Below are 27267 nucleotides of genomic sequence, written 5' to 3' on the forward strand. Positions count from 1 at the left end.
GAAACATACTCGGTCAATGCTCTCTTCTCATTTTTCACTGCACAGTATATCTGTCTCCCAGAACCAAACTCAACAACATAGTCAATAATCCTTGTTACTCTTCTGACTGTTTCATAATACAGCTCAATATCTAAGAACAACCTTGCTTATATCAAAAGGGGAAGATGGGGAAAATACAAAAGGGAAATACGTTAGATCTTTAGTGCAACTGAATAACTACCCACAGATTTTTCAGTGCTTATCACAGTTACGAAGATGAAGACCAGAACGTTAGCAGTACATGTTTTGAAGGTTGGACCTCAAAAAGGCAAGCACAAGGCACAAAAACTATGCCTATTCTCGCAGCCAACTATTTATAATAATAATTATCCCTTCTATTCTTAGCTTTGCTCTACTTTGTACTTCTAACACAAATTAACATAGCGTTAAATGTAAGCTGAAGTATGAATTTCTGAGTGTCTTTTCAAGCCCACAGACTTGACAGTTTGAAGGTGATTGCATTTCACCCCAGCTCAAGCTCACAGAATCAATGAAAGAAATGGCAACTTGCACATCAAACATATAAAACAAAATCTTGCTCAAAGCAACAATTCTAAACTTACATGTAAAAACAGAGGGGAAAAAAGCCACGACGGAAACATTGAAAGAAGACCCTTTTCGTGGAAGAATGCGAAGCCAACGTGATAAAAAGGGGAGAGGAAGAGGATGGACAAATGTTGTTTCTACGTCCAAAAGTTAAGGTGGAACAACTCTACTGGACAGGCAAAGACGAGCGTCAGGAGGCCCCCGGAAAGCCCCCAGCCCTTCTGGCTCCTGCTCTCGCCCATCAGAGGGGCGCGTTTGGCACGAGTGGGCCGAGGGGAGCCGGCGTGCCCCCCGCCATGGACGCTCCTCACCCCCGCCTCGGCCGGCTGACCCGCCTGGCCGAGCCCAGCGCCACAGCCCCCTCGTCAGAAGTTGCAACGACTCAAGAAAAACGGCGAGGCGCCGTCCTTCCCACCTGCAGACGGCAGCGGTTACCGCGGCGCGGCCAGAAGCAGGCTCCGAGCGCTGCCACCGAGAGCCGCCGCCTCTCCCCGTGCCGCGCGCCCGCTGACAGGGGCTGGGCACGGCGGGCTCCGCGCTGCCGCCGGCCCTTTGTGCGCCCCGCCGGCACCGGGCGGTGATTCCGCGAAAAAAAAAAAAAAACAAAAAAAAACACACGTCCCTTCGGGCTAACCGGCCGAGAGCCGCCTCCCCCGGAGGCCCGCGCGGCGCAGCGACACTTTGCCGTCACGGGGCCGGGGCCCCTTCCCGGTGCACGGCTCGGGGGCTGCAGGCGGGGCCGGCTGCCCCGGCTCTCCCCGCCGCCGCCGCCGGCCACCCTTACCGCACATGCTGCTCCCCCGCCGCCGGCCGCGCTGCCTCTGCCAGCCGAAGCCGCCCCGCCCGGCCCGGCCCCCCCCCGCCGCCGCCGCGGGAGCCCAGGGCGCAGGCCCGCCGCCCGCCCCGCCATTGGGCCCCGCGCCCGCCCCGCCCAGAGCCCGGCCCGGCCCCCGGGACGTGGCGACCGGAGCCGGAGCCGCCGCCGCCGCCCGCAGGCGGGGCGCTTCCCCCCGGGACGTGGCAGCCGGAGCCGGAGTCGCGGCCCGAGAAGGTCCAGCGAGGGGCGTGACTGCCGGCAGGGAGAGGCTTGTTCCTACAGCTGGGCATCCCGCTTACACCATCTACGTGCAACTGCCACCCTCAGGTTCTGTTTGGAAAAAAATAAAAGCCTGGGGATACAAAATGGTAGCAAAATCCCTCCTTAGGAAAAAATGCTCACTTTATCTTGACGCTGAAGAAGTCAATACAATAAGATTTCCTTACAAAGACTAGAGAGAAACCAAAAGCGTTAGTGTACGGAAAACAGGACAGTGAGAGATTTTGACCCTTCTGGTAGAACCTGGCAAAACAAACAGAAGGAGGTCACCAATATAAGAAATGTTAAACGTGAGCAGCCAGCACATGCAGCCATCTCTGCTTTTGTTCAGCAGCAAAGGCATTACGGTAATAACCTGATGAAACAACGCAGTTCCTATGACTTGGTCGCGTAGGGCAGTAACTGGGAATCAAGCTGCTTAGCCCTCTATTTTCCCTTTGACCATTGTGAAGGTGGAGGAGGGCTGACTTAAAACTCTGATCTTTCCTCAGTTGTGCTTGCACACGAACCCACTTCCACATCTTCCAGGGTGTGGAAGCTCCAATGTGTGGAAACCCTGGAGCGTGTCCAGAGAAGGGCTACAAAGCTGGTGAAGGGCCTGAAACACAAGCCCTATGCAGAGAGACTGAGTGAACGGGAATTGTTTAGTCTGGGGATGAGGAAGCTCAAGGGAGACCTTATTGCTCTTTACAACTACCTGAAAGGAAGGTGTGGGGAGCTGGGGAGTCAAGCTCCTTTTGCAGATAGGACTAGAGGGAATGGCCTCAAGTTGAACCAGAGGAGGTTCAGGTTGAAAATGAGGAGACATTTCTTCTCAGCGAGCAGTCAGGCATTGAAACAGGTTGCCCAGGGAGGTGATGGCATTACCATCCCTGGGAGTGTTCAAGGAAAGGTTGGACCTGGTGCTTAGGGACATGGTTTAGTGGGTGACATTGGTGGTAGTGTGATGGTTGGACCAGATGATCTTGGAGGTCTCTTCCAACCTTAATGATTACATGGTGATTCTTTCATTAGGAAGCTGAACACCTTGCAACAGTGGACACATATTTACTAGACGAGAAAGAACTCCTAACCAACTCCATGACCAACTGAAATATGCGCAACATATGTTGACACAAATATTGCTCTCACCAGGTTCATCCGCTATTCAAACTACCTTTGTTACTGACCTACTAGAGACACTGGTTTGTCTGCTGCTTTATTGCTATGTTATGGGTTTCTGTGCTGTCCTGTAGTAGGTCCTGCTTCACAACTTCACTGGCAGAATTTCTCCATAGATTCACTGCAAATCTAAAATGTATGTACAGCATTATGTGAATTGTGAAGAGAAAATGAAGGATATGACCCTACTTATAACAAAGGATCCACCAGACCTGAAAAAACATGGATAGGCCTTAGAAACACTCCAAAAATACATAGCTCATATCTGCAGCACAACAAATCCTGAACCTTTTGACTTAAATCTATGCAATACTTGACAATGCTATAAAAATACTTCAGACTAAGGCTGTATGTACTAATAATCCTGGTGTAAATTTCTCAGAATTTTACACAGAGAGAAATCTAGCTCCATGTGTTTATTCTTGAAGTGGCTATTTCATATTTTCCCCATAAAATAAATAAATAAATAAATAAATTATCCCCTATGTAACTTGTTAAGTTATTCTGAGTCTTGCTGAATGTGGCTTTAAACCATAAAATAGTTCGTACCAATGCAGATGTGCAACTTAGTACCAAAGGAAGAAATACGAAGACAGTTTCCCAAACCATCTCTCACACACAAACTTTTTAAAATAAACAGTGTGGGCCACAGTCAGGAGAAGTACCATCTCTCCTCCCCTAGCCTCAATGTACTTCAATTGAAATAGAAGTTCTGGCTAAGGTCCCAAATTCTGGATGAACTGCATCTATCACCTTCTGGAAAAATGCATATTTTTTGATTACTAATATGACACATGTTGAATATTAACATCAGGTAATGTCAGCTGTTTCTTCCTGGTATGTTGACAGCACCTGCTCCATAAATCCTGTCAGCGAAGGCTGTGGCTGTTGATTGCCTCATACCATATAAAACAGTGTTATCAGAAGACTGCCTAAAAGACAAACAGGCTACTTTCTTCTTGAAGCATGGAATGAATCACTTCCTGATCAAAAGCACATCTCCACCTGAAAACAGGTTCAAGGCAGAGAGTTTAGATGACTATAATCAACCTCTGTAACAGAGCACTAGAATAACTTGGGAAACATAAATGATTTTTTATTTTCTCTATCTGAAAGTGGTGAAAAAAAATCACTGAATGGCATACTAATTTTACACAGCAAAGATACCAACATACTTTTTCTCTTCTTAAAAAAAAAATAAATACCAGAATATGCAGTTGTTACTATTTTAAATGTAATGACTGGCTGCAATTTTTAGAAAAACTGAACAGTCAAAACCACCTTGCTGACCTGAATGTTACAGCACAGTAGTTTCCCAGCTCCCCTAACTGAAGGGCCCTCTTTAAAAAAAAAAAAAAGCACAGAGAACACCATACACTGTACTACCCCAGAGGACACTGGCCCACTGGATACCTCATTAACTCGTAGGCTAAGCATTGAACAGTCATTGCTATATTCCCCTTTCTGCCTCTGTCTGTGAATGCAAAAGGTTTTTGGGTGGGAGGAGGAGGCAGGATACCCCTCACCATCGGGGCTTCTTTCCATTAAGATTGGAAGGCTCACACGATCTAACGATATGATGTTTCTACCCTATTGGGCTGTCATAATATCAGAATTTATGGTTATTGCTAATGCTGTAGATAGAGTTGAATTTTGTCTCATCCCCCTGAACCAGTCCTCTCCCGTGTCACTGAGAAATGGATCTCAGCGGTTACAGCAGTACTGAATGCAAGGGCTGGTCCTACAAAGTACTAACTGGCACTCAGCCCCCTCTCTCTTTATCCAGAGCTAGAGAGCCCCTCCATCACTTCATGCAGGACAAGCACTGATTTAGAAAGCTTACTTTGCTGTGGGACAGAACAGATAGAGGGGGAGGGGGGTGCAGGCCTTAACTTCTCTCTGCAACAGCTTGAAAAACTTTGTTGAGGACACACAGGGCATGTGCTGGACATGCGATCTTTTCAGTCACAAGATGCTTAATCTTCATCCTCAGTACATGCAGGCTTAATTTGGTCCTATTTGTACAAATCAAAACCCCATTAAAAACAAGACCGGAAACAGACAACAGCAGAACTGGATCCATACTGTATCTGAAAGAAATTAGTACTGCTTAATTGAAGAATAAAGACCACACCTGAAAAGATACATTTTTATTTAACATACAGATCAGCTACTTTGCTGCTTATATTCTGACATATATAATGCATTGAATTGACACATAAGACCTAAAAAAGCTCCGTTTTTGAGAAACGAGAAACATTACTTGCCATTTTATGCTTTGCTGATGAACATGGTGATAAAGTTTGCATAAGCTCTCTTGGATAATATGAGCCTACCTCAAGGGGAATTTTGTCACTGATAAAACTTGTAAGATCAGGCACCGTGAACTTTGTAGTGAAGTTGAAAAAAACATGGTAATTTCAAACCAATTTCTAAATCCAGAGTGGGTAATTTAAATGACAGTAGGTCATTACTCTACATGAAAGCTAAAGAAATATTTTGCTAAAATATTTATTTTCAAGTTTCCAACAAGTAATAAGAAGTTTATTGTTACCACATGCTGATCTGGCATGCTATATAAGATTCTCCACTGACTTAATTGATCCCATTTAAGGGACTCAGTGGAATTACACTGGCAAGGAGGGTAACAGGAAATATACCAGAGGCTGTCAAATCCTTGCACGCAGGGAACACTGCTATAACCATAAGCCAAATAATGACCGCAAACTCAGCTCAACTGTGGCAACACAAAGAAGAAATACTATCTCCATTAGGCAAGCCATCTGCTAACGCTAGGCACCAGGAAGAAATTAAGTCCTACACGCACAAGAAATAAACAGAAGTACTTGCAAAGCCTGATTTACGTATTTCAATTTCAGAACAATAAATATTTCTCTTCCCATAGTCTCAAAAACTGGAGCGTGTTCTGCTCTGCCACGTCCTCCCCTCACTTAGCCAGGGCAGCCAAGTTACACATCAGCTGCAGTCTTTGGCACTGTAGAAGGAACAGGATATTGCATAGGTAAACACATTCATTTTCTTTGCTATCCTACAAATGTAATTTGTGCCCTTAAGCATTGCACATTCATCTTGATGTAGGAGTATTATGTAGAGATCATCTTTTGCAAGTTTAAACAGACCACTAATGGTGGCTGAACAATTTTACTTTAAGTAAGCTAATTAGTCTTGCTACTTACTGAAGTTGACATGGATCACTTTTTAACATTTATTTAAAAATGTGTTTTTTAAAACAAACAATTCACTTTGTTTCTGTTGCTATTACTTGTGCAGTGGTAGCAAACAAGTAGATAACTTTCACAAATGATGGCAATATTGCATCCTCTAAAATTAAGAGTTGAAGTTATGGGTTACTTTTCACACGACACTAACATAAATAAAAAGCATTTTATTAGAACTTGATAAAAGTAATCTTCCTGAATCACCCGTTTATACAGCAATGGAAAAAATATTTAATATTTCTATTGCATAAAAAAAAGTCAAAAAACTTTACTTCTGCCCCCTCTTTTTTTAAAAATCTTGAAATTTCTGTACGGAAGAACAATGAAGATACATCACCATTTTTAGAAGCCTGCCATTTCAATGCAGGGCATTTAATAAATTAGTGGACAAATTGCTTAAACTGAGGAGACATTTTCACCAACAGAAGTACAACTATTTTTCTGGCAAGAAAGTCAAATTTGTTGTTTCTCAGCACAAGGCTGATTTACATACCACGAGAAATAAATACTTATATGGCCATAGATGATGCTAACTTAAGTAGAATTTGCTTCTTTCTCCACATCATCATCATCATCAACAACCTGAAAGCAAATCGAGAAGTAGCTTAGGTAAACAGTGCAAACTCTCAGTCCTGTAGCATTGCCTAGAGAATTTATTGCATTAAATCCTTGCTGGACTCAAGGGGAAGAGTAGCTGTTCTATATCACTGAATAACAATGGTGACACGAAAAATGTAAAAAAAAAAAAAAAAAAAAAAAGCTTTCAACCAAAAATACCATATGGAAATATGGCTGAAATAACAGGAGCTGGTCACATTACTAGAGAGGCCACTAGAATTACTGCAACGTATCAGATTTTTAATGAAAAAGCAAAAGAATCTACATTGGACGGGATGAGAGCTTGTCCCTTGCTACCACAAAAAAATCACCAAAGCACAAAGGTAATAATCACTGGCTAACAGTTCTGGGCTCTTCAACAAAGAAGGAGATTCACATGCTGGAGAGAACCCAATGAGGGATCACCTCCCTCAGCCTGCTGGCACCACTCGGGGACACTGTTAGTCTTCTTTGCACACTGCTGGCTTATGCTCAACTTGGTGTCCACCAGGAGCCCCGAGTCCTTTGCAGCCACGCTGCTTCCCAGACAGGCAGCATCCACCACATCTTGGTGCAAGGGGCTGTCCTTCCCCACATACAGGACTTTGCCAAAGTGCCAAATCTTTTGCTAAGGCACAGCTTCTGGCTTACAAAAATTATAGTTATATATCCCATACTTTTGCTTAAACTGCCAACTTGGCATGCTGGAAAGGCAGAAAGACCCCGTCTTATTTTTTTTCTTTTTTTTCTTTTTCTTAACTCTCTCCCCCCCCCCCCCCCCCAGTTTAAACAAAATCAGCTGTTATCTCACACCAACCCACCTGTTCAACGCCTTCTACTTCAGGGATGTAAAACTGGAGCATGTTCTGTATCCCATTCTTCAGGGTGATGATGGAACTGGGACAGCTGGTACATGAACCCTGCAACTTCAGCTGCACAATCCCATCCTCAAAACCTTTATAAATAACATCGCCACCATCTTCTTGCACTGTTGGCCTGATGGAACACGACACTCAATTTAAAGTCTAGCTGAAACAAGTTTCATTCTAGGAATCTTAAGAAGAGTTCAATTTAACATACACAAAGAACTGGTATGCTAGAGTAACTACAGCAACCCTCTTTCTCTACGACCACCTGATTAAACTTTCCCACAATTCATATTTTGATGGACTCTCACATTCATGGCTACAGTCTTTTTATTGGATATTAAGCAAAACATATTTGCAATGCATGCAGTAACATGCAAAGAAATAGTTGAAATTCTTTGCTTTAAGAATCTAAGAAAATCTTTGCTCTAAGCACCTTAGAGCAGAGCTTGATCCAGCCTGCAAAGCCCTCTCCACATGTGATGATGCTTGCCTCAATTATGCACCAAAATCCAGGTGAATTCCGTCATATAATAGGTGTATGTCCACTATATGATGCATGTGCATCTGTTACATGACTAGGGACAGGGATAAACAGCCCTTACATCCTTCCATAAATAAATACACAGCTTACTGTAGTTTATATAGAACACACAAAAAAACCTCCAACTATATAAAAGCTTAATTCTGCAAGTGGGTGAAGAAACCAGCATCTGTTAAGATTATATCCCAGTACTCATAGCATTTCTGCAGCCTGGTCTTTTGCAAACAACAAATGACCAGCCTTGTAACTGCGTCCCCATAGCAACATTTTTCCAGACCAAACTAAAACCATCCCATTACTCTAAAAGAAGCTTTTATACTTATTTCCAAAATAACACTTTTTAAGAGCTACACTCCTAACAGAATAACCTACGAATCTGACACATTTATTAACTGCTCACCATAGCTAATTATCTCAATTCCAGAAAGTCAAAGAATGTGAATAAAAATTCTTTTTTTTATTTTTTATTTTTTAAACTTTAAAGTAACTTTTTAAAACACTCTGCAAGGGAGCAAGAAACTTTCAGATCTCCATTCCTTCCATCCTGTGCCTTCTTACAACATTTTTGCACATATTTTTGATTCACCAAACAATAAGGCTCTGTATGTACCACTGGCTTGTATATAGTTTCCATCAGCTATCCTGCTGTATAATGAAGTAAGATGCACTGCTGCTAACATTCTCATCAACAGCTTCTTGGTCCACCAGGGAGGAGAAGAAAGAAAGAAAAAGGTGGAAAGAACCAGTGATTTTGACAGAAATTCTGTGAATTTTAAGAAGGGCTGCTGGTAACTCAAGGACAAAAATACCATACATATTTTAAATGACCACATGCCGAGCCCAGCCAGACTTACTGAATGCTACTTTCTGTCATGGTTTTACGCAAAAGCGTAATTCAGTGACATGTTTCAACACTTAGTGCATACATCAATACGCTTTGGAAAAAATGTTCCATCTTATTTCTGCTTTTCTCCCTCTTTCCTTACAGAGAAACCAACCAGTGTTAGACTAAACACTGCACCTAAAATGTCAAGTTGATTATTCCTTTCAGTTCACTTTAGTAAGCAATTAATGAACATAAAAATATTCTCCAGGTAAACAACACAATCCACAGCCACTCTTGAGACTTCATTAGTTACAACCAGACTCTAAATTAAAATCATACTAAAATACCAATAAAACTAGAGCAGAGTATAAAAAATATAAAATAATAATATAAAAATAATATAAAATAATATAAAAATCTGATGAAGACCAGACAGCAAGGGAATTCTGCTAGCAAATTTTTCTTGAACTATGACACAAGAAATAATATAACCTACTTTGGAATACTTGGAAGGGAAGGACCAGTTTAAGACAGAGATGAATGTAACGGAAGAAAAAAGAAAGACGCCACTGTTAAAATGAAGCTTATTTGTGTTGTTTTCATTATTTAAAATAACCGGGTTAAACACAATGCTTAAAAGCTTAAATGCTGCTTAAATGCACTCCAGAGGGTAAGACTCTACACTGTTCTGAAATCACTCGGTAATATGGACTCTGTTCAGTACACAGTTTGCAGGAAAAATAGATAGAAAATTCTTAGTTAGAGTAAACAGCATTCACAACTCCAGCCAGTTCTGCATTTAAACCCCCACACTAGATACTGAACTGTGAAATCACACATACCCAGAGAAAAATACATGTAGACTGTTCTCTAAATAAATCCAAACCAAGCCTATCTCAATCCATCTAGCAGCAATGTTGGTTTACCTTATTCTTGTATCCAGCAGTTCTTTAATCATTAATACTACTTCATCATCTTCTTCTGATGGAGCTTTGGAAAAGAAAAAATGCAGATCAGAACACGAATAGAAGTTTGTTATGATTACTAACACTGCATAACCATAATAGCAGAATGAAATAGCATAAAACCATTGCTGAGATGACTGAAACCAAAGGTGGACATCTAACTCCGTGTATGTATCTTTATCCACATCATCCATATTCACACACCAGGCAGTGACTGACATAAAACAACATTGGCTCATAAGTTCCAAGCAAAGGCCTTAACAGCAGTGCCACCTTTTATAACAGTGAAGACAGCACACAAAAAGAAGAGAAAGTAAAGGAAGCAACAACTACCATTCATTGGTAGGAAGCATGGGTTAAGGCAGGGTCCTCAGAAGATTCATTCTTTCTGCTAAGGCCGGCACAATTTCAGGCTCCATGTTAGTCTCGCTGAAGCATTTTTGAAATAACTTGTTCAAATAAAATAAAGCCTATCTTAATATTGAAATGAAATCCAGACAGAGAAGAGTAGAGGGGAATTATAGTCATCATCTGCCTTAAAACACTAGGGGAGGAAAAACTGTACAAGCTGTTAAGTTGCAAACAAAAATACAAGACAAAATACTGTCCTTGCCTCAAAATATAAGTTAGTCTTAATTATTTTCTATTACAGCTTGGAAAGGACTTATAAGCACTTCTTGTTCATGTAAAACCATAAATCTATCATTAACAAATGGATGTTAAGTCTGGACACTCCCTTCATATTTAAGAGGGGAAATGAAAACCCTTGTAGGTACCCACGTGGAAAGGATGTGCAGCAACACCCAGTAGCTTTCTAAACACAGCCTTGACACTTGCATAAATATTTCTTGCACATAAAGTACAGCAAAACGTGGGCCATGCTGCCAAAACACATAGCTCAGCATGGCTCCTGTGAAGGCACACTCATATTCCAACTGATGAAAATCAGGCTTCGTACTTAGGCTTAAGCAACTCTTCTAGACAGTTCAGCATTTCTTCTGCTAGAACATGTGTGTTCTGAAAATTCTTTCCTGTGTTAAGCTTTATCAGCTTTCACTTTAAGTTCTGTTGCATGCTTTTCTGTGGGATAAATGGAAGCTCAGATATCACCCAGACTAAACCCATTGGCTGTTGGCTGCTTCCTTAAGCATTTGATTTACCTGTATCTGTCCTAGGCGCCTCTTCAGTAACTACAGGTAAACCAGAGGCAAAGAAATCCATTATAGTTGCATAAATATCTGGTTTCAGCAAGTTCCAATCCAGGTCTTCACTCTCCTATGAGAATTGGGAGAAAAGTGATTAAACAGAACATCTGCTTCCTAAAAATAATAAAATTAGATAGGGATTCCTCTTATGTTAACAACATCATAAAGGTTCTCAGGTTTCATGCGCAAGTCCAGCTTTGCCAAAAATGTTTAAGACTCAGAATAATCATCAGAAAGGTTTCCTTGCTTGCAAGCCAAGTGCTGTTAGAATATTAGCTAAAAAGTGAAAAATAAAGTTTCCTAAATACATTACTTGACTTTTTTTTTTTTTTTTAAACTAACCAAACCATACCAAAGACCCAAGTTTGTTATGGTTCCATTTCATTTTGAGCCAAAGTATAATTCACTGAATTGTCCAGGGCTCCCCATACAGCGGGAGCATAACTACGCAGTTACTACACATGACCTTATCTCTGCTGACACTGAGTGCCACACCTTCAGTAAACACAACACAGCCTGCAGCGCACCTCATTCCGGTCACAGAGTCACCTCGCAAGAGGTGTTCTCGAGAGGTCACCAAGCCCAACCGCCTGTTCGAAGCAGAGCCAGCTTCCAACCTGACCAGGCTGCTCAAAGTTTCCTCCAGCCAAACACTGACCATTTCCAAGGACAAGATATCTACAGCTTCTCCAGGCAACCTATTCCAGTGCTTATCCACACATGGTGAATTTTATTTTTTAAATATTACCAGCATTTCCCTTAATGCCCTTGTGACTATTGCCTCTGGTACTTTCATTACTTATCTCTCAACGAGAGTCTGTCTGTGGCCATTGACTTGGCAGGTGAATCTCGGGTCATGTTTCAGCACATGTGAACGTATGTTGTGCTTACCTTGGTGATTGTGATGAAGTCTGGCCCAAAGAAAACACTTTTAACTCCTTCAATTCTGAATAATTGCCTGTTAAGAAAACAAACAAAAAATACAAAAGTTTCAGCCAAATTTCTAACAATTTATTTACTCATTCACAGAAAAAAAAAAAAAAAAAAAAAGTTCTAAAATACATTTCCAGACAGAAACAAGCACAAAGAGTGGAACCATTATGACAAACTGGCATCCAATCATCTAATTCACCTACAGCACAGCCAGGACCTCCTGGTGTGAAACAGCGTGGGTAGTCAAAGTGAACTTTCAGGACTTTTCCACAATATATGCGAAGAGAGTTACTCTCTCCAAACCTTCTTTGGAGGCAAAATGATATTCTATGTATAAAGACATATTTGATCAGCATCAAAACCACTTGGTACCTATGGTTTCAGGTAGGATGAGTGCAAACTCAAGGAAAAGTTCCTCTGATTAAAGCAAGCTATTTAAGTAATTGAGCTCAATATAAACTGCCTTCAGTTTCACTGGAAAAAATGACAACCATTGCCATTCTCTGAAAAGATTAGTAAACCAAATGGTTTGCAAGGCTTTAACACACCAATTCACACTGTGAGCAATCTTGTATATTTTAGCCATTTTTACAGCATATAAAAACTTGGAGATTTAGCATTCATTCTGAATTGCTTGAGATGGCCCCATACAGCATCCAGCACCAGGTGGCACATTAGCACACATCCAAAGCAACACAGATGATAGGAAAGAGCACCCCTTTGATAATATTTTAAGTATAAAAAGCAGAATGAGTCTAAAGACCCTTTTCCACAAACACTTCATTAAAACCCAAAAAATTAATGTACAGAGTAAGTGTATAATGCTACTTGTGAGAGTTAAAAAATAAAGTAAAAACACATTCTAAATAAGAAGCATTGAGAGTTAAACCTGTCAAAAGGCTGTAAGTTTTTTTTTTTTTTTATAGTTGAGAGAAGAAGAAAAGATACTATTTCAAAAGACTGGAAAACATCAAAAACCACAATGAATGCAGGAAACAGAAATCTTATCACAAATGTATTTGTGATGAAAAAAAATGACAGAAGAGATTTCATAATACCCATCTGAATTTCCACACGCAGAAGTTATGCATGCAGCATGTTTTTACAACATTAAATCAACCAGATTCTAAAGCTACTGAAACAACGAAATTAAGAGTGCACCAAAATATCTAAGATCAATGAAATACTTCTCATCCTTCTCTCACCTTCTAAAAACTTGTATTATTTCTTTGGAAAATATTTCATTTTAAAATAAACTATTATTCCATTTACAAAAAATGTAATATATGGTTCATGAATACATACAGACATTTTATTCCATTAACCTGCACAACACATATAAGCTGCCCTGCCACAGTCCACACTCTAGCACATACATTGTCTGTGATGAAAATGTCTGTTTGCAGATGTATGACAACACAAAGACACTTTCTGACAGCAGTTTGCACTCTGCAACCTGATGTACTTTGGCATAATCAGATCCTACTGTTTCAGCATTGTAGTAACGCATTCTGATGTCCTGGAAAACCTTTCACACTGTACTTGTTACTCTAAGTCACAGAGCTTTCCTTGTAAAGATCCTGTTTGCTCTCAAACAATGCTACCAAAGACCTTTGGAAGCACTGAGCTGTGTATCTGATAACCCTACGCTTCCTGGACAGATCACATCATGTAGTTCTACTGGTATATAGTTCTTCTAGTATACACAAAGATGACTTAATTTAGGACCTCTGGACAGAACTTATTGCAGCCTTTCTGGACCTTATTCTCCAAGTTTTATTCTCCAAGATAAAGGAAAGTTTGTATTTAGAGGCTAATGGCAAAGAAGAAAAATAGATGCTTCCAAATACTTACAGAGAAACTTGCGACGATGCTCCAAGCCCCTTCTACACCACGATGGTATGAGTGAATTACCTGCTTAGTGATTCTTACTTCAGGTTACGTATTTTGGTACTGAAAGCTGCAACTCCCAAGACTTGTTATAAATTCAGCCTGAGAGAGTTGGCCAAATTTGGTCGCATTCCTTTGAATGAAATATTATAAACCTTTCTGGAAGGAAAAGGTTTATAATGCCAGTTTTGAAGTTCAGGTTAACACTAACAACTGCCAAAGCAACCTACTACATTTAATTCATAGCATTTGGGGAGTATTCACTTCCTTATGTTGTGTATTTCCCAATTCTGAACAGTTGCATGATTTCTGAGTAACTCCTGGAATTAGGAATCTTCCAATTGGAGCAGTTTTGCAAAATCAGGGCCAGAGGTATTACTTATGATGCAGCAACTGTTCAAGAATCCTGGACTTACAATGCCATTCAATCCAGCTGCATAAACCAGACCATGATGCATTCTGCTTTGACAGAGCCATAGGGAGCACAAACATGCAGAAAGACTACTTCAATAGCAACAATCTTCCCAGCTTCAATTTTATGCTCAAGTAAAGAAGCACCAAAAACCGAAACCCAACCAATCTGCTCCTGAGTACACTGAGGTGCAGGACAATCAGAAGCTGCATTTAAAACATCAGTTGTAAACACACAGCCCACGCTGGTGTGTCCTGCCCTGTCCCATTGCTCCCCCCCATCCAACTTTGATGTGCTTAATAATACCTTGCTAAAGGTGAGCAAAATGCTGCAGCAGGTGTGGAAAACTCCATCGTCCTTGACTCCAGTACTTCTTTGCCTGGAATAAACTTCAAACTATTTGGATTTGGTGTGTCCTGAGTTTGAATAAACATGCATCTTACTGGAAATTAAAAAAAAAAAAAGGAAAAAAAAAAAGAAAGTTAATGTAATCAAACTTAAATAGCTTAAATGGAAGTCAAGGATTCCAATTTCCTGATTACTTGGCAAGAGAAGACTGAAGGCTCACTGTGCTATTACCAACAGCAGTCTGTGCACCAATGATAAACAGGAATACATGAAAAGATCCAGACTAACAAACATTGTAACATTATCTTATAGGAAACAAGATAAATAGAATCTTGTCTTTGCTTCTTTTGCTAACTTGTATTTACTAAAAGGCAGATGACTACAACAGTATCAAACCGTGTGAGGCTCGCACCATCCTCACTTTTTATAGAGACCAAGAGATGGCAACCTTCATACCTTTGCTGTGGTCAGTTCTTTTATTTTTTTTTTATTTTTAAATCTTCAAATGCTGTGAGATCCCTGTCCAGCATTATCACTTCCTGTTCAAAGTAAAGGCTCAGTGTAAGTTTCACTAACCCTCTCTTGAAGAAACACTATACAGAAATATATTTCCACATATATATTTCATGGAAAGAGTCTCAAGCTGCACCAGGGGAAGTTTAGATTGGATATCAGGAAAAACTTCCTGAAGGAATGCGTGGTTAGGCCTCGGAACATGCTGCCAAGGGAAGTGGTAGAGTCACTGTCCCTGCAGGTATTTGAGGTGTGTGGACAGGGCACTAAGGGACACAGGATGGTGATGAGACTTGGCAGGTCAGGTTGATGCTTGCACCTGGTGATTTTGAAGGTCTTTTCCAACCTAGATGATTCTGTGATATAAGACTTTTTTTTTTTTTTTTTTTTTTTTTTGTCTTTCAGCTTTACAGTTACAGTAACCATGCCTTCTTTTAATATTCATCTGAGGGTGAATTACTATACACTGTCACTCGTGTTGTAGAAATTGAACCAACCCCAAAATTTAAAATTAAATGGTAAGACCAGTAAAGATAAATTTTTACTAATATTCATTTTGAGGTATAGGTGTTTCTCTCATTATAAGAGTCTAAAAAAAAAAAAAAAAAGCCAAAACTGATATGGAATAAAAATTTAATATTCTGCATCTGATGGTGTAAGTTTAACAGTGTATTTTCCTGTAAACATGTCCATGCAGCATATGCTTGATGTTCTACTAAAGCCCAACATCAGGTAGGAACAGTCCCACTCCTTCTAATTCTTTCTAGTTCTCCTTCTAACTCTTCCTACACATGAAATAATTCAATGAAATATGCACACACAGCAAAGAAAAAAATGCATTTTAAACCCCGAAATATCTAGTAAATAATATTTATAAAGAAATTATTCTGGAGAAACTGGCTCACATAGCTTCAAAAAGAAGGATTTAAAGCAACAGAACGAGCTTACACATTTCCTAAACTGCCATTTTGCTCTTGACTCCCTAGCATTAGATGACAAATCACACTATTTATAAATTGACAGATTGTTACTGCATGTGTCTCTCATCACAACAACCCATTTGACTCCAACATACACAATGGCCAAGTACTCAGATACTACTTCTTTTATAAACAGAAAACAGGCTTAGCATGGAAGTACTTATTTTCAACATGAAAGGAACAGTCCTGATAGAACAAGTGACTCGTCAGCTCTCTCTGTGGGGATGGAAGAACTGCTCATCTTCCAGGTCCTGTTGGCATCCAAAATCACATCCAGCACAACAGCATAGTCACAAGTAGCTTGCAGCAGGGGATGTGGATGGTGTAAATAAAATACATTCTGCCAGTTTTTTTGAAAGACATGGATCACTAAAAGCTATCATTTAGTGTTCACATTAGCATCTCAAACACCCTACACCACAAAGGGCACCTTCCAGGTGGGTAGACACTGCATTTTGCACATATCTTCAGCAGCTGAAGATCTACCTTCAATGGAAGGTGAAGATCCAACCCTCAATCCACCTTGGATTAAAAAAACGTCAGGTTTTTTAATCATTAATCCACCTGGAGTTCTTTGCACAACTGTGAATAACCCATTCAGAATTTGTTGTTGGTAACTGGCTGTATTTACAGCTAACATCTGCATTGTTTTTTTCAACCCTATAAGGGAGGCTGTATGCTTTCTTATTATTCTGATCTGCCAGCTGCTCGAGGTGAAAAAATACCAAATAGAGGCAGACTTTAGTAGGACACTTGCAGAAGCAGGTAAAACATCAAGTCAAAGTGCACCTGTTGCAACTACATGGCTAGAACTGAAATAAAAACCATGCTGCTGTACCAGGTAGGATTAGGCTTGCTCTGAAATCAAAAGTAAAAATAAACTTAGTGTTTTTTTTCTTTTTTGTTTGTTTTGTTTTCCCTTAAACTCTTTGCTACAGCATTAGAAAGCAGCTGCTAAATGCTAAATCCCTCAGGCAGGTGCAAAAGCACGTTTTTCTGCACTGCAAGTTTCACAGACTTTTGTTTCTTTTTGCTGAGCATACAGCCTTCCAAAAAGCTGTTAGGAACAACAAACTCAATCTTAACCACTGCTTTTTCTGTGTAATACCAAATTACCCTTGCAGGTTAATTGGAGAATTACGTTAATGCACCCATGGGTGCAGATTCAAGGGGAGAAAAATTAAAAGAAGAAAGCATCATAGGTCTAAATATGGAAGGCTCTGCCTTCATCCTTGCTGGAATAGGCAGCAGCTTAATCTTGCTGAGCTAAGGAGCTGACGCAGGACAGAGGGTTACAGGAAGTCTCTCATGAGGGATACAACTACACTAAGACAAAATTTAAATGAAGAAATGCAGCAAAGCCCAAATATTATTTTATGCCAAAGTCCCTTGCACATCTTGGCAGATGAATGCCATAAAGAACACACATCTAATCAAGCAGAAATCAAGCCATGCACGTCTTCTTCCTGAGCTTCAAATGTCCAATTGTGCTAGTACTTCATTAAAAACCATCTAGGAAACCCCCCAGGAAATTTTATCACACTCACATTTCAAAAAAGAGTGGGCTTTCATTATTAACACAAGACATAAAATCCCACAGCGCATTAATCTACTTATTTTAGCTTGTATTTACCTGTATTACGAAATACTGCAGATGGAGGAAATGACTTCTTTTGTGCAAGTTGGTGGAAAGGCTGTTTAGTTGCCAAACTATGATCTTTTAATATTGTATGACAAAACCTAGAGAAAAATCATAGTTTTGTTAGGAATTTCCAAATTATAAGTTTGCACATCCCCAATACCCCAAAGAATTTTTTTTCACATGCTCCAAGAATCCCCAGAACCCAGCAAGACACCCATCTACCTTGATTCAAAGTAGCAAGCCAATAGGTTAGACTATGAAATGCCCTTTCTTTTCCCCCTCTTCAATGCTCTCTCTTGCTCAGTAGATTGGAATATAGACTCCTTCACAGTCACTAAAGAGAGACAAATTGCCTTACATATCTGTAAGGAAAAGGAAGGTCACCCAAGAGGAGCCCACTGAAGAAGTGCCAACCAAGAACCTGGACATCTAACTTAGACAAATTACCTAATTTTCTGAACATTTCAGACAGCTGAGATGAGCCCAAACTCCAAGCACCTAAGGCAAAATAAAGGCCAGATTTACTGCTTTACTCTGGCTGGTTCGGCTGGTCAAAGTCCTCCAATATGGCTCTTGGAATATACAAGACAAACTAAAAAGATAACACAATGGCTACTTTTACACAAACAATTATTTCAGAAGAATGAATATCTGGACAGCATTTGGATAAAAGACAAAACCACTATTACCTACATGTAAGCAATGCAGAGTGACATAGTAACAGACCTAGCTTTCCAGAGTGTAAACGCTTACCTACACATCCAATTTCCATAAATTCATGCACACCCAGCAGCTACAAATACTTAGTTTCACATGTAAACTCCTATCCTGTAACTAAGACATGACCATCTGAACAAAGGGACAGCCAAATGCCACGGGAAGCATGGGGGGGTTGAAGGTGTGTTTGTGATGGGGATCTTTTCCACGTGTCTCCAGAAGCCTTAGTGTTTCAGAGCAAAGTGAAAACTGGAAAATGGAACCAAAATCCCCTCGTGTCAAAACTAGCTCAGATAAATACTAATATGCAAACCATTAGTTATCATTTGGTTTCTCTCCTCATCAGGTGCAAATGGGAGAAACACGCAGATGAAATAAATCACATCTGCAGGGGGTCTTACTGGGGAAGAAATTCTCTCTGGGGGTCAGGAAGCAGAACAGAGGCACTACACCCAGGTACAGATTCCTCAAGCACAGGAACAGGCAGAAAGTCTCTCCTCACAAAACTGACCTTCCAGCTGTGGGTGGGGTAGACAAACAAAGAAAAGGTCTAAAAGGTCTATTTCCAATCTAAGTGATTCTACAATACTTTTGTGGTCTCGGTAACACTCCTGAGAGTCTCTTAACAAATTCTTTCCACTCCTGAGCAGAATTTGGGGGCAAACACCCCCCGGTGCACGCTCCTGAGCACGCTCTAGGCAATCACCCCCGATACTCCGACGTGTGGGCGCAGGGGTTGAGCAGCCCCTCAGGGAGAGGCCCTCAGCACACCCGCGCTGGGCAGAAATTAACTCCCGGCCGCTGTAACGGAGCTGAGGGGAAGAAGCAGCCTTTCGCCGCCTCTCTGTAACGACGGGGAGGAAGGGGAAGAAATAACTTCACCCGCGGCCGCCCTGCTGCGGCGGGGAAGTGAAGGGGAAGGCCGAGGCGACCCCGGAGCGGCCCGGGAGGTCGCGGTACCGCTCGCTGCCACACGGCGGGGAAGAGACGGGAAAGCAAACCCCCGGGAAGCGCCGGGCTCCCTCCTCGGGGCCAGGGCAGCGCGGAGCCCACGGGCTCCGCAGTCACCTACCGGCCGCCCAGCCCCGCAGCCGCGCCGAGCCACCGCGCGGCCGCCATCTTGGCGCTCCTCGGCCCCGCCCCAGGCGCTGCCGCGACCCCTGGCGGCAGCGAGGCCGCTGCTCCCCCCGCCTGCGGCCCTTCAGAGCGCACTGCCCTCGCGTCAGCATTTTTGCTAAAAACATATGTATATATATACGTATATATATATATATATATACGTATATATATATATATATATTTATACCACCACCTTTTACGCTTTCAGGCTGTTCCTGCCACCAGGGTGACGAGGTCCCGCTGTCCGTGCCCAAGCTCCTGGCAGGAGCAGCATCGGTTCTGATGAGCGGTTTTTGGAAGCACGGAGCGGGCCAGGTGTCACTCCCAGCCCCTGGGGAGGAAGCCCATAACACACAGAAAGCCTTTTATTTTATTTTATTTTATTTTATTTTATTTTATTATTTTATTTTATTTTATTTTTTCCACGTTACAAGAAATGATGAATCCAGCCCACTTCTGAATGCCCTTCCAGAGATGGGGCCTGCAGAAGTTAGAGGTCGTGTACTTGTTTTGATTGTGTGATTTTTGGGGTGGGAAGCTCTTGATTTTGCAGATTGCAGCCACTGTGGACCCCAGGGCTGTTGCCTAAGGAAGGAGAGGAAAAAGTTTCCCTTGGGAGGAAGGAGACTTTTGCACTTTCAGAAAGACAGAGATGCCAGTTTGTGTGGCTGCTTTTCCCCCTCTTAGTGCAATTATATTCCTGCCAGTTTTGGACCAGAAAGCCACTTACATTAGGCCAGCTATGCCTGCTTATTCCATTACAATTAACTAATACAACCTAAAGTCCCACCAATGTTCCTTGAACAAACTTCCAGCTCTTCCTTTCAGCGATTCCTTGTTGCATTGGCTGGATTCACTGTACCTTGGCACGCTGCAGAGCTCACAGCGAGCACGCTTTCCCTGTGCTTTGCCAAAACCCATTTCCAGCCCCCTCACGCCTCCCACAGCACACGCGAATGGCTCGGGACGACCTGTGCAGCACGTCAGCCACGGCTCACCGACCCCTCCACTCTTGTGCAGCGCATCCTCTTCGGGCATGGGTTTGTTGCGCATCCTCCCTTGCAGCAGCTCCTGTGTCTGCAGGGGGCTCGACAGCTCTGTGCCACTACAGCGTTGCCCTGGCCATGAAGGCCCCCATTAAGCTGGAATATCCTCAGTTTAAAAGATCAGTTTGACTTTGCAACTGCTGGATAAAATAGTAGAGCCAGGACAGAGTTCAATACCTTAGCAGGAAGAACTCATTAAAAATGAGTCTTTGTATCTAGCAAAAATATTTTACATGGAGGGAGGAGAAGAAGGCACAGGAGAGACAAGGTATTGTAATCAGGTACAATTTTAATAGAATGTACATAAAGTTTACAACTTGAATATTTCTTCATAATGATTACCGGAAACACAGACGATCACACCTGGAGTGCAACACTCGACTCCACCAATCTGCAAGTCAGAGGTATTTCCAAGACCGCTACGAATCACTTTAATAACAACGTGGTTCAAGCGGAATACTACTCTTGCAACGTAAGTCACAGAGATTGCTCGTCACAGTCAGCAGAGGCCACAAACACCTGCAGCTTCAGCTTCCTGCTCCACGTGGAGACAACGCTCATCCACTGACAATAGGAGTTGCTTGCACTGCTGGATGTGGTGTGCGGAGATGCTCAACCAGTTGCAACCCCTGACGCTTTCCTGCATCAAGCTCCCAGCACCGACCACACGGACACAGAAAGCCCCCTGCCCTCCCTGTGCTTGCAAGCAGCTCACTCTCCCTTGCTGCAGGAGAGAGTATGGTCAGGACTGGGGACCAGCACATTGCCAGATCACAACCATCCTTCCCACTTCTCAGGGGGGCTTTTCTAGCCATGTGTGACAACCTTCACCCTATGCACAATGGAAACTACAGGCTGGGGCTTATTTTTAGAAACTCAAACATAGCTGATCGGGTTTCAGGAATGCATTTCAGGACTGGAACAAGATTTCACTGTCACGATACCTGCTCTAAAAATGCTTTGGAGTCTTTTGGTGTACTGAAAGGCCTTAAATTAACACCGTGAGAAAAAAAAATAAAAATCAACTCCCCAACACAAGAGTCTTTGGTGGAAGCTGAGTTAAAGTAACCGATTACCACTTTGGAGTGATTGAGAGTTCAGCAATTAAACAGATCGCGCTCTGTCTTGCCTGATTAAGTCACTCTGAAGATGCGCTCCAGGCAGCGCGCATCATGATTGCTCATGCGGGTTTGCTGTCACGAGCTTAACATCACTGATGTGCTGCATGCATACCGTGCAGTACAGATTGAGTGTGCGCTGGCTTCAAGAGACTAAGATTGTAAACTGAACACCACACATGACTAGTGCCGAGATGAGAGATGGGGAGAAGGCCCAAAAATACTGCAGCAGGCGAACCCTGGGGTGGCTGGTCCCGGTATGTGCACTTGTGCAAATGTTGCAGCAAAGAGGCACAGAGAGCAAAGCCTGTTGCCTTTTCTTTTCTCCCCCCCCCCCCCCCCCCCTTTTTTTCATGCAGAAACTCTGCTTACTTGCTTTGAAGCGCTATGTTTCTAAGTGCATTCAAGTTAAGTTGGCAATGGATATGAACCACATCGAAGATTGTCACAGGACTGAAGCGGTAACTGCATCCTTCTGGCCATGAGGTCTCCCAGGAGACCCAGGGCAGCTGGCAGAATTTACTACAGCTTTAAAAAAGGTGAAACCAGTGGTTCTGTTCAGAAAATTGACTTTAAAATGTTGCATTGAGGCCATACCAGTCTTACTGCATTAACATCACCAGCTAGGTGACAAAGAAAGCTACAAGCACTATTACTCCATGATCATTAGAAACTGCAGCTTCACAAAATACGGAAGTGAAATTTCCACTTACAATACATCACGCTGAAGCTGCAGTACTGGCCATGCAGGATTAGGAGGAATACAGGCTGGAAACTAGAATGGTATCAGACTAACTGGTATTGAAATTCAATTTTCTGACTGCAACCAGAAGTCCTATTCCTTCACAGGTCACACACATAGATTCAAACAAGCTCTCCCCCCATCGCCCCAACATATTTTTAAACCATTTAAGCACTAGATGCATGCCGGCAGGATCATGAGTTTCTGGGGCATGGTTAGCTTGCTCTGTGTAAAGTGCTTGAGGAACAGAAGCTGCCAAAATGCTAACTGGAAATTCAGCCTGACCCAACCTGAGCCCATGCTGCCGGTGAGCCCTTGCACCAAGCTGCACCTCTGCACACTCCCCATCCTCCCATGGCCAGCAGTGCAGGACAGAGAGGTCTGAACGATACAGGGTTCACCTCCGCCTCACTGATGTGAGCACACAAGTTTTTTTTTTTCTTTTGTTAAGCGACACCTGGATGTGGTATCGTAAGAAGATTCACAGAATTATCCAAAAGCAACTTTTCAAGTAAAAAAAAAAAAAAAAAAAGAAAGAAAGGAAGGAGAACATGAATCCAGTTAACAGAGGTAATACCTTGAGCCCACATCTTATTTATATGTGGTACCTGCTTACTCCAGCAAAGCATATCCTGAGTGCACAGATCCATCCCTACACTGCCAAGCCCTGACCTTCCTTCTGTTGGCTTCCCGAGTGAATTTAACACCTTAAGGCCAAATTCAGCCTGCTGGCCATGTGCATGGCCATGGCACAGCCGTGTGCTGAAACAAATCTACACCCTCATGCTTAGCCTTCTTGGTATCCCCTGCATTTCACAGTTTGATATCACGGTCCTCCTTGGCATCTCTCACTGATCCAATCCAGCAACAACCTGCATGGTCAATCACTCTCGGGTATGTATTTGAACAGAAAACTCAATGACAACAAAATGCAATAAAGTACAACTTCGGCTTCACTAAAGGTCTTAAGGGAAACCCAGAAATTTCTTTGCAGCACTTTATCTCCCAGAGGCGGTGAGGAGCACAGGAAGAACACACCTGCAGCAGCACACCGGTGCTATGCAGCAGAACAAGGCAGGAGATCCAGCTGCACACAGCCTCCATGCCTCCAAGAGCTGTCCCTCCCCTCCCCAGGGCTTTCAACACCTCAGTCCCACTTTTTCTCTCTGTCTTCCAGGCAAACCCAATGCTGAATGCTCCCTGCAGTAACATTTGGTTTACTGCTTACAACTGTAGGTTTTGGAAGGGAACTGAGACTAGGGAGGGGATGCAGAATGCAGAGCAGTCGGTAACTCCTATCTGCACATGCTTTGTCATCTCCTGGTGCTCCAGACTTTTCCATCCACCCTCTCCTTACTGCAGGGCTGAAAATTCACCAGAGACCTGAACTGTGTTCCTGTTCATGTGCTCTGCTTTGTTTGAGCAGTCTTCACGTGCATCTGTAACAAGCTCGCTGAGTTACTTTAATGTTTATTATCTGGACATCAGCCAACACTATGGATGGAGGCAGTGTCTTCCCCCTCCCAAAAAAAAAAACTAGACTGAATTTGGCTGCAGCAGCTTTCGCTGGTGTGACTCCAGCACATTACAAGGAGTTACATCATCCCTTCCCTTCCCTAGTGGGACAGTAGTCCTGAATCTTCTCTCTGAGTACAAGCACATCGGGAAGAGGGCATGACAGAAACCTGCTCCACTCGCAGCAGGTCCTGGCCACGGCAAACTACCTCAGCAGCCAGCTCCAACAACTCCCCCACAAAAGCTCAAAGGCACTTGTGAGAGAGCCCCAAAGGCCATCTGTCATTTATCCTTTGTGCAAGGCTCCAGCTTACAGGATAAGGATCAAATTCACTTGGGAAATGGTCACTGCAAGGCTTTTGAGAGGCTTGGCAGAAACTCCTGGAGTCAATGAGGAAGCCCTTGCAAACAAAACAACTGGAGATTGTTCTTGGGAGACATTCTGCAGCATCAGCACCTGTGAGGATGTAAGACCACTGCACTACAGAGGCATGAGTGACTGCGAGCCTAAAGAGCCCCCACACCTGCATGTTTTGAAACCAGACAACACTTACAAATACATAGCTGCTGCTGGCCAGAAATAGCAGGGCCAAGACAAGCAATGCAACAGGCACTTTGCAAAGACCAAGGCAGGAGGTTTCGCTCTTATCTCTGCCTTGTATTATTGTGAAAAGAGGGAAGCAAAGTCTACTTTATTTCTGCCTAGTGGCCAGCAGGTGACAAACAGCTGGAGTAAACCTTTTGGACTATCTTCCCACCAAACACCATATTGGGATTCACTACATCAATGGCAGAACAAACAGGGAGAAGATGTCTTTCTCTTTGGGAATATGGTAGGAAGCACAAGATTTCTGAAGTAGAGCAAATGTTACCAGAGAAGAGTGAGTAGATTTTGTTTGGGTTCATCTTGATTGATAAGAAAACAAAAAGCAGAACTGATGAATCTAGAGTCAAGTTCTCTGCTAGCATATATCAGTCTAACCGGATTGCACCCAATGCAGAATTACACCAAATGAGGTATACAGATCAGGACATCTGTCAGGTTATTTCCATAATAAACTTTTCCATCAGGCTTATTTTTAATACTGTGTTAATGCATAGCTCTCTCCTTCACAACAACAAAAGCAAATTTCTGGGTCCTACACTTTGGCATAAACCAGACAAGATACATGCATGTCAAAGTTTTGCTTGATATTTTGATTTTCCTAGTAACAGCAATGGTAGCAGCCTGACAGATTGCTACGCTGAAGTTTCAATTCTCGAGCATTTGAAAGACAAGCAGTGGAAGGCACTGAGTCCTCCTCCCGACTGCTCTGGGCACTGACACACTGTGCTCTGCACATGGCAGTGCTGCCACAAGGGGTGCTGCACACACGCTGCCACTGTTCTGCTTACCTCTGCACTGCATAGACCTGGTGCTAGACATTGCCTGTTGTGCATAAAAACCTACAAACATGCACTGTACATGAGCGAATGACCCTGGAGCCTCAGCTGCCAAGCTTGCCAGTGCTACCAGCAGCAGAATGTGTCACCTTGCTGTCCTCCAGAAGCCCCCACTGCTGGGAACGGAGTCCCAATAACCCTTCAACATGCGAAATCACTTATTTGCCAGAGCATGAGCCAGTCCTGCTTGACTTGCTCTGTAATTAATAAGCCTTCTAATTCATCTTATAACGTCTTTCCCCAGACAGAAAGTATGGAATATTACAGTTTTGGAAAAGCATCTAAAAATACCTGGGGGTGGCATGGAAGGCAGTGAGAGGAGGAAGGTAAGAAGCAATCAAAAAGGATATGGAGATCCTGAGAGCCAGGCATTCAGATTAGCTAACATAACTTAAAATGGTTCAACTATGTATCACTGCAAATAGAGTTCTGACCAAATAATAATAATATATATATATATATTGCTATGTCATTCAATTCAACTAAGAGGTTCAAGGTCCCATGAGAGGTGTTCTACAGGAAGCACACCTCCCAGCTCACAGCAGATTAAGGCTTTTGCTTTCCTGCTTTGGAAGGAAAGGGTGCTGAAGCAAAAGGATCCCCATCAGGCAGTTCCGTAGTCCTGGAAGACAGGGGGGCAACAGATACAGATCCTGCTATTGCCTGTCTGTTGGTCTGAGAAACCACTTTGTAAGCAGCTATGGGTTTGACTTCAAGACCTTGCCCATCTTCTGGACTGTAGTGACGGGAGTATTTTGACAAGGATTGTGGACGGAAAGGCTTGTTAACCATGGAGCCCAGGATGGCTTCCTGTGGGAGCACTTGTCCTTGGTTCCTCTCACTGGGCATGCCGCTGTGGTCGGGTTGCACACCTTTAGAAGGGATGTTCTCCTGGGCCTCCACCGCTCTTACAGAAGGAGGAAGATTGGTCGGCTGAGTAAAGCCTGCAGAGGGATACTGAGGTCTTGCCGAGGCCGTGGACCCATGAAATGCTGTATCCAGGCCTTGGAACATAGGGCTGGCTCTGTGTTGGACATCGCCTGCTTGACTTAGGAAAACAGGAGGTGTGAATGGTTCCTTAGGCATGCTATGAGAAGTCAACTCTTCCATGCTTTTCTTTTTTGTGAAAGGGGCTCTCAGAAACACATCTGCTTCTTCTGGATGCCTGTGAGCCAAATTGCTCTTGGAAATGAAAGGAGCTTTGGTAAAGACATCCACCTCATCAGGCACTTTTCTCGAGCTTCGGAAAGGAGCCGTGGCAAAAACATCTGGTTCATTAAAAACTTCCCCAGAGTGCGACTGGAAGGCAGGGAATGGCATCTCCCCTGCTCTGGCCTGGGAAGATTGAGAGTGGGCATCTTTGGAAGCCTCCCGTCTTTCCCTGTGTCCAGCTTGCAGGAACCCTGGGCCCAGCTTGCAGGTTTCCTCCTCCTCTTCTGAATCCATCAGTAAAGGCCTGGATCCACTACAATCCAAAATATCTCCTTCATGGTCTGTCCCCTCTCCTTCACTGCTGTAGAAGGAGCTGTTGCTTGAAGGACCATCTCTTGCTAAGTAGTCTGCCTCTGAGTTGTGCTGGGTTTTCACCTCTAGCATCTCAGACTGACCTTTGTACAAAGCAAGTCCATCACTGCCAGAAGGTCCTTTACAGAGATCAAGAGCTACAACTGGAAATAGGGCTGGATCCCTCTGCAGACCTAAAAATGCAAAAGAAGAGTGTTACTCAACAAGCTATATCTCTTTAGTCATAAGAATGAGTGTAAGT

The 27267-nt window shown here is 42.8% G+C and overlaps 3 protein-coding genes across 5 annotated transcripts in view; all 3 read right to left on the reverse strand.

Moving 5' to 3' along the window:
• Window positions 1-1422, reverse strand: part of GFPT1 (glutamine--fructose-6-phosphate transaminase 1) — a 36450-nt gene extending 35028 nt beyond the window's left edge. Inside the window, exon 1 of the mRNA XM_032203974.1 lies at window positions 1370-1422. Coding sequence (XP_032059865.1) covers window positions 1370-1376 — 7 coding nt within the window. The 5' untranslated portion in view covers window positions 1377-1422. The remainder of the gene's footprint in view (window positions 1-1369) is intronic.
• Window positions 1423-4977: 3555 nt separating this feature from the next.
• Window positions 4978-19650, reverse strand: NFU1 (NFU1 iron-sulfur cluster scaffold). Its single transcript, XM_032204145.1, has 9 exons — window positions 19592-19650; window positions 17794-17900; window positions 14626-14761; window positions 11976-12042; window positions 11040-11154; window positions 9841-9904; window positions 7500-7674; window positions 6575-6663; window positions 4978-5837 (listed from the first exon to the last, which is right to left on the reverse strand). Exons 1-8 carry the CDS (start codon window positions 19636-19638, stop codon window positions 6616-6618), a joined length of 759 nt encoding a protein of 252 aa, XP_032060036.1. The 5' UTR covers window positions 19639-19650; the 3' UTR covers window positions 4978-5837; window positions 6575-6615.
• A 3440-nt stretch (window positions 19651-23090) lies between these two features.
• AAK1 (AP2 associated kinase 1) overlaps window positions 23091-27267 on the reverse strand; it is an 87005-nt gene continuing 82828 nt past the window's right edge. For all 3 annotated transcript variants that reach the window (XM_032204077.1, XM_032204076.1, XM_032204078.1), the window contains one exon: window positions 23091-27199. In XM_032204077.1, coding sequence (XP_032059968.1) covers window positions 26049-27199 — 1151 coding nt within the window. In that variant the 3' untranslated portion in view covers window positions 23091-26048. The remainder of the gene's footprint in view (window positions 27200-27267) is intronic.

The sequence above is a fragment of the Aythya fuligula genome, chromosome 27, assembly GCF_009819795.1.
Source record: "Aythya fuligula isolate bAytFul2 chromosome 27, bAytFul2.pri, whole genome shotgun sequence".
NCBI lineage: Eukaryota > Metazoa > Chordata > Aves > Anseriformes > Anatidae > Aythya > Aythya fuligula.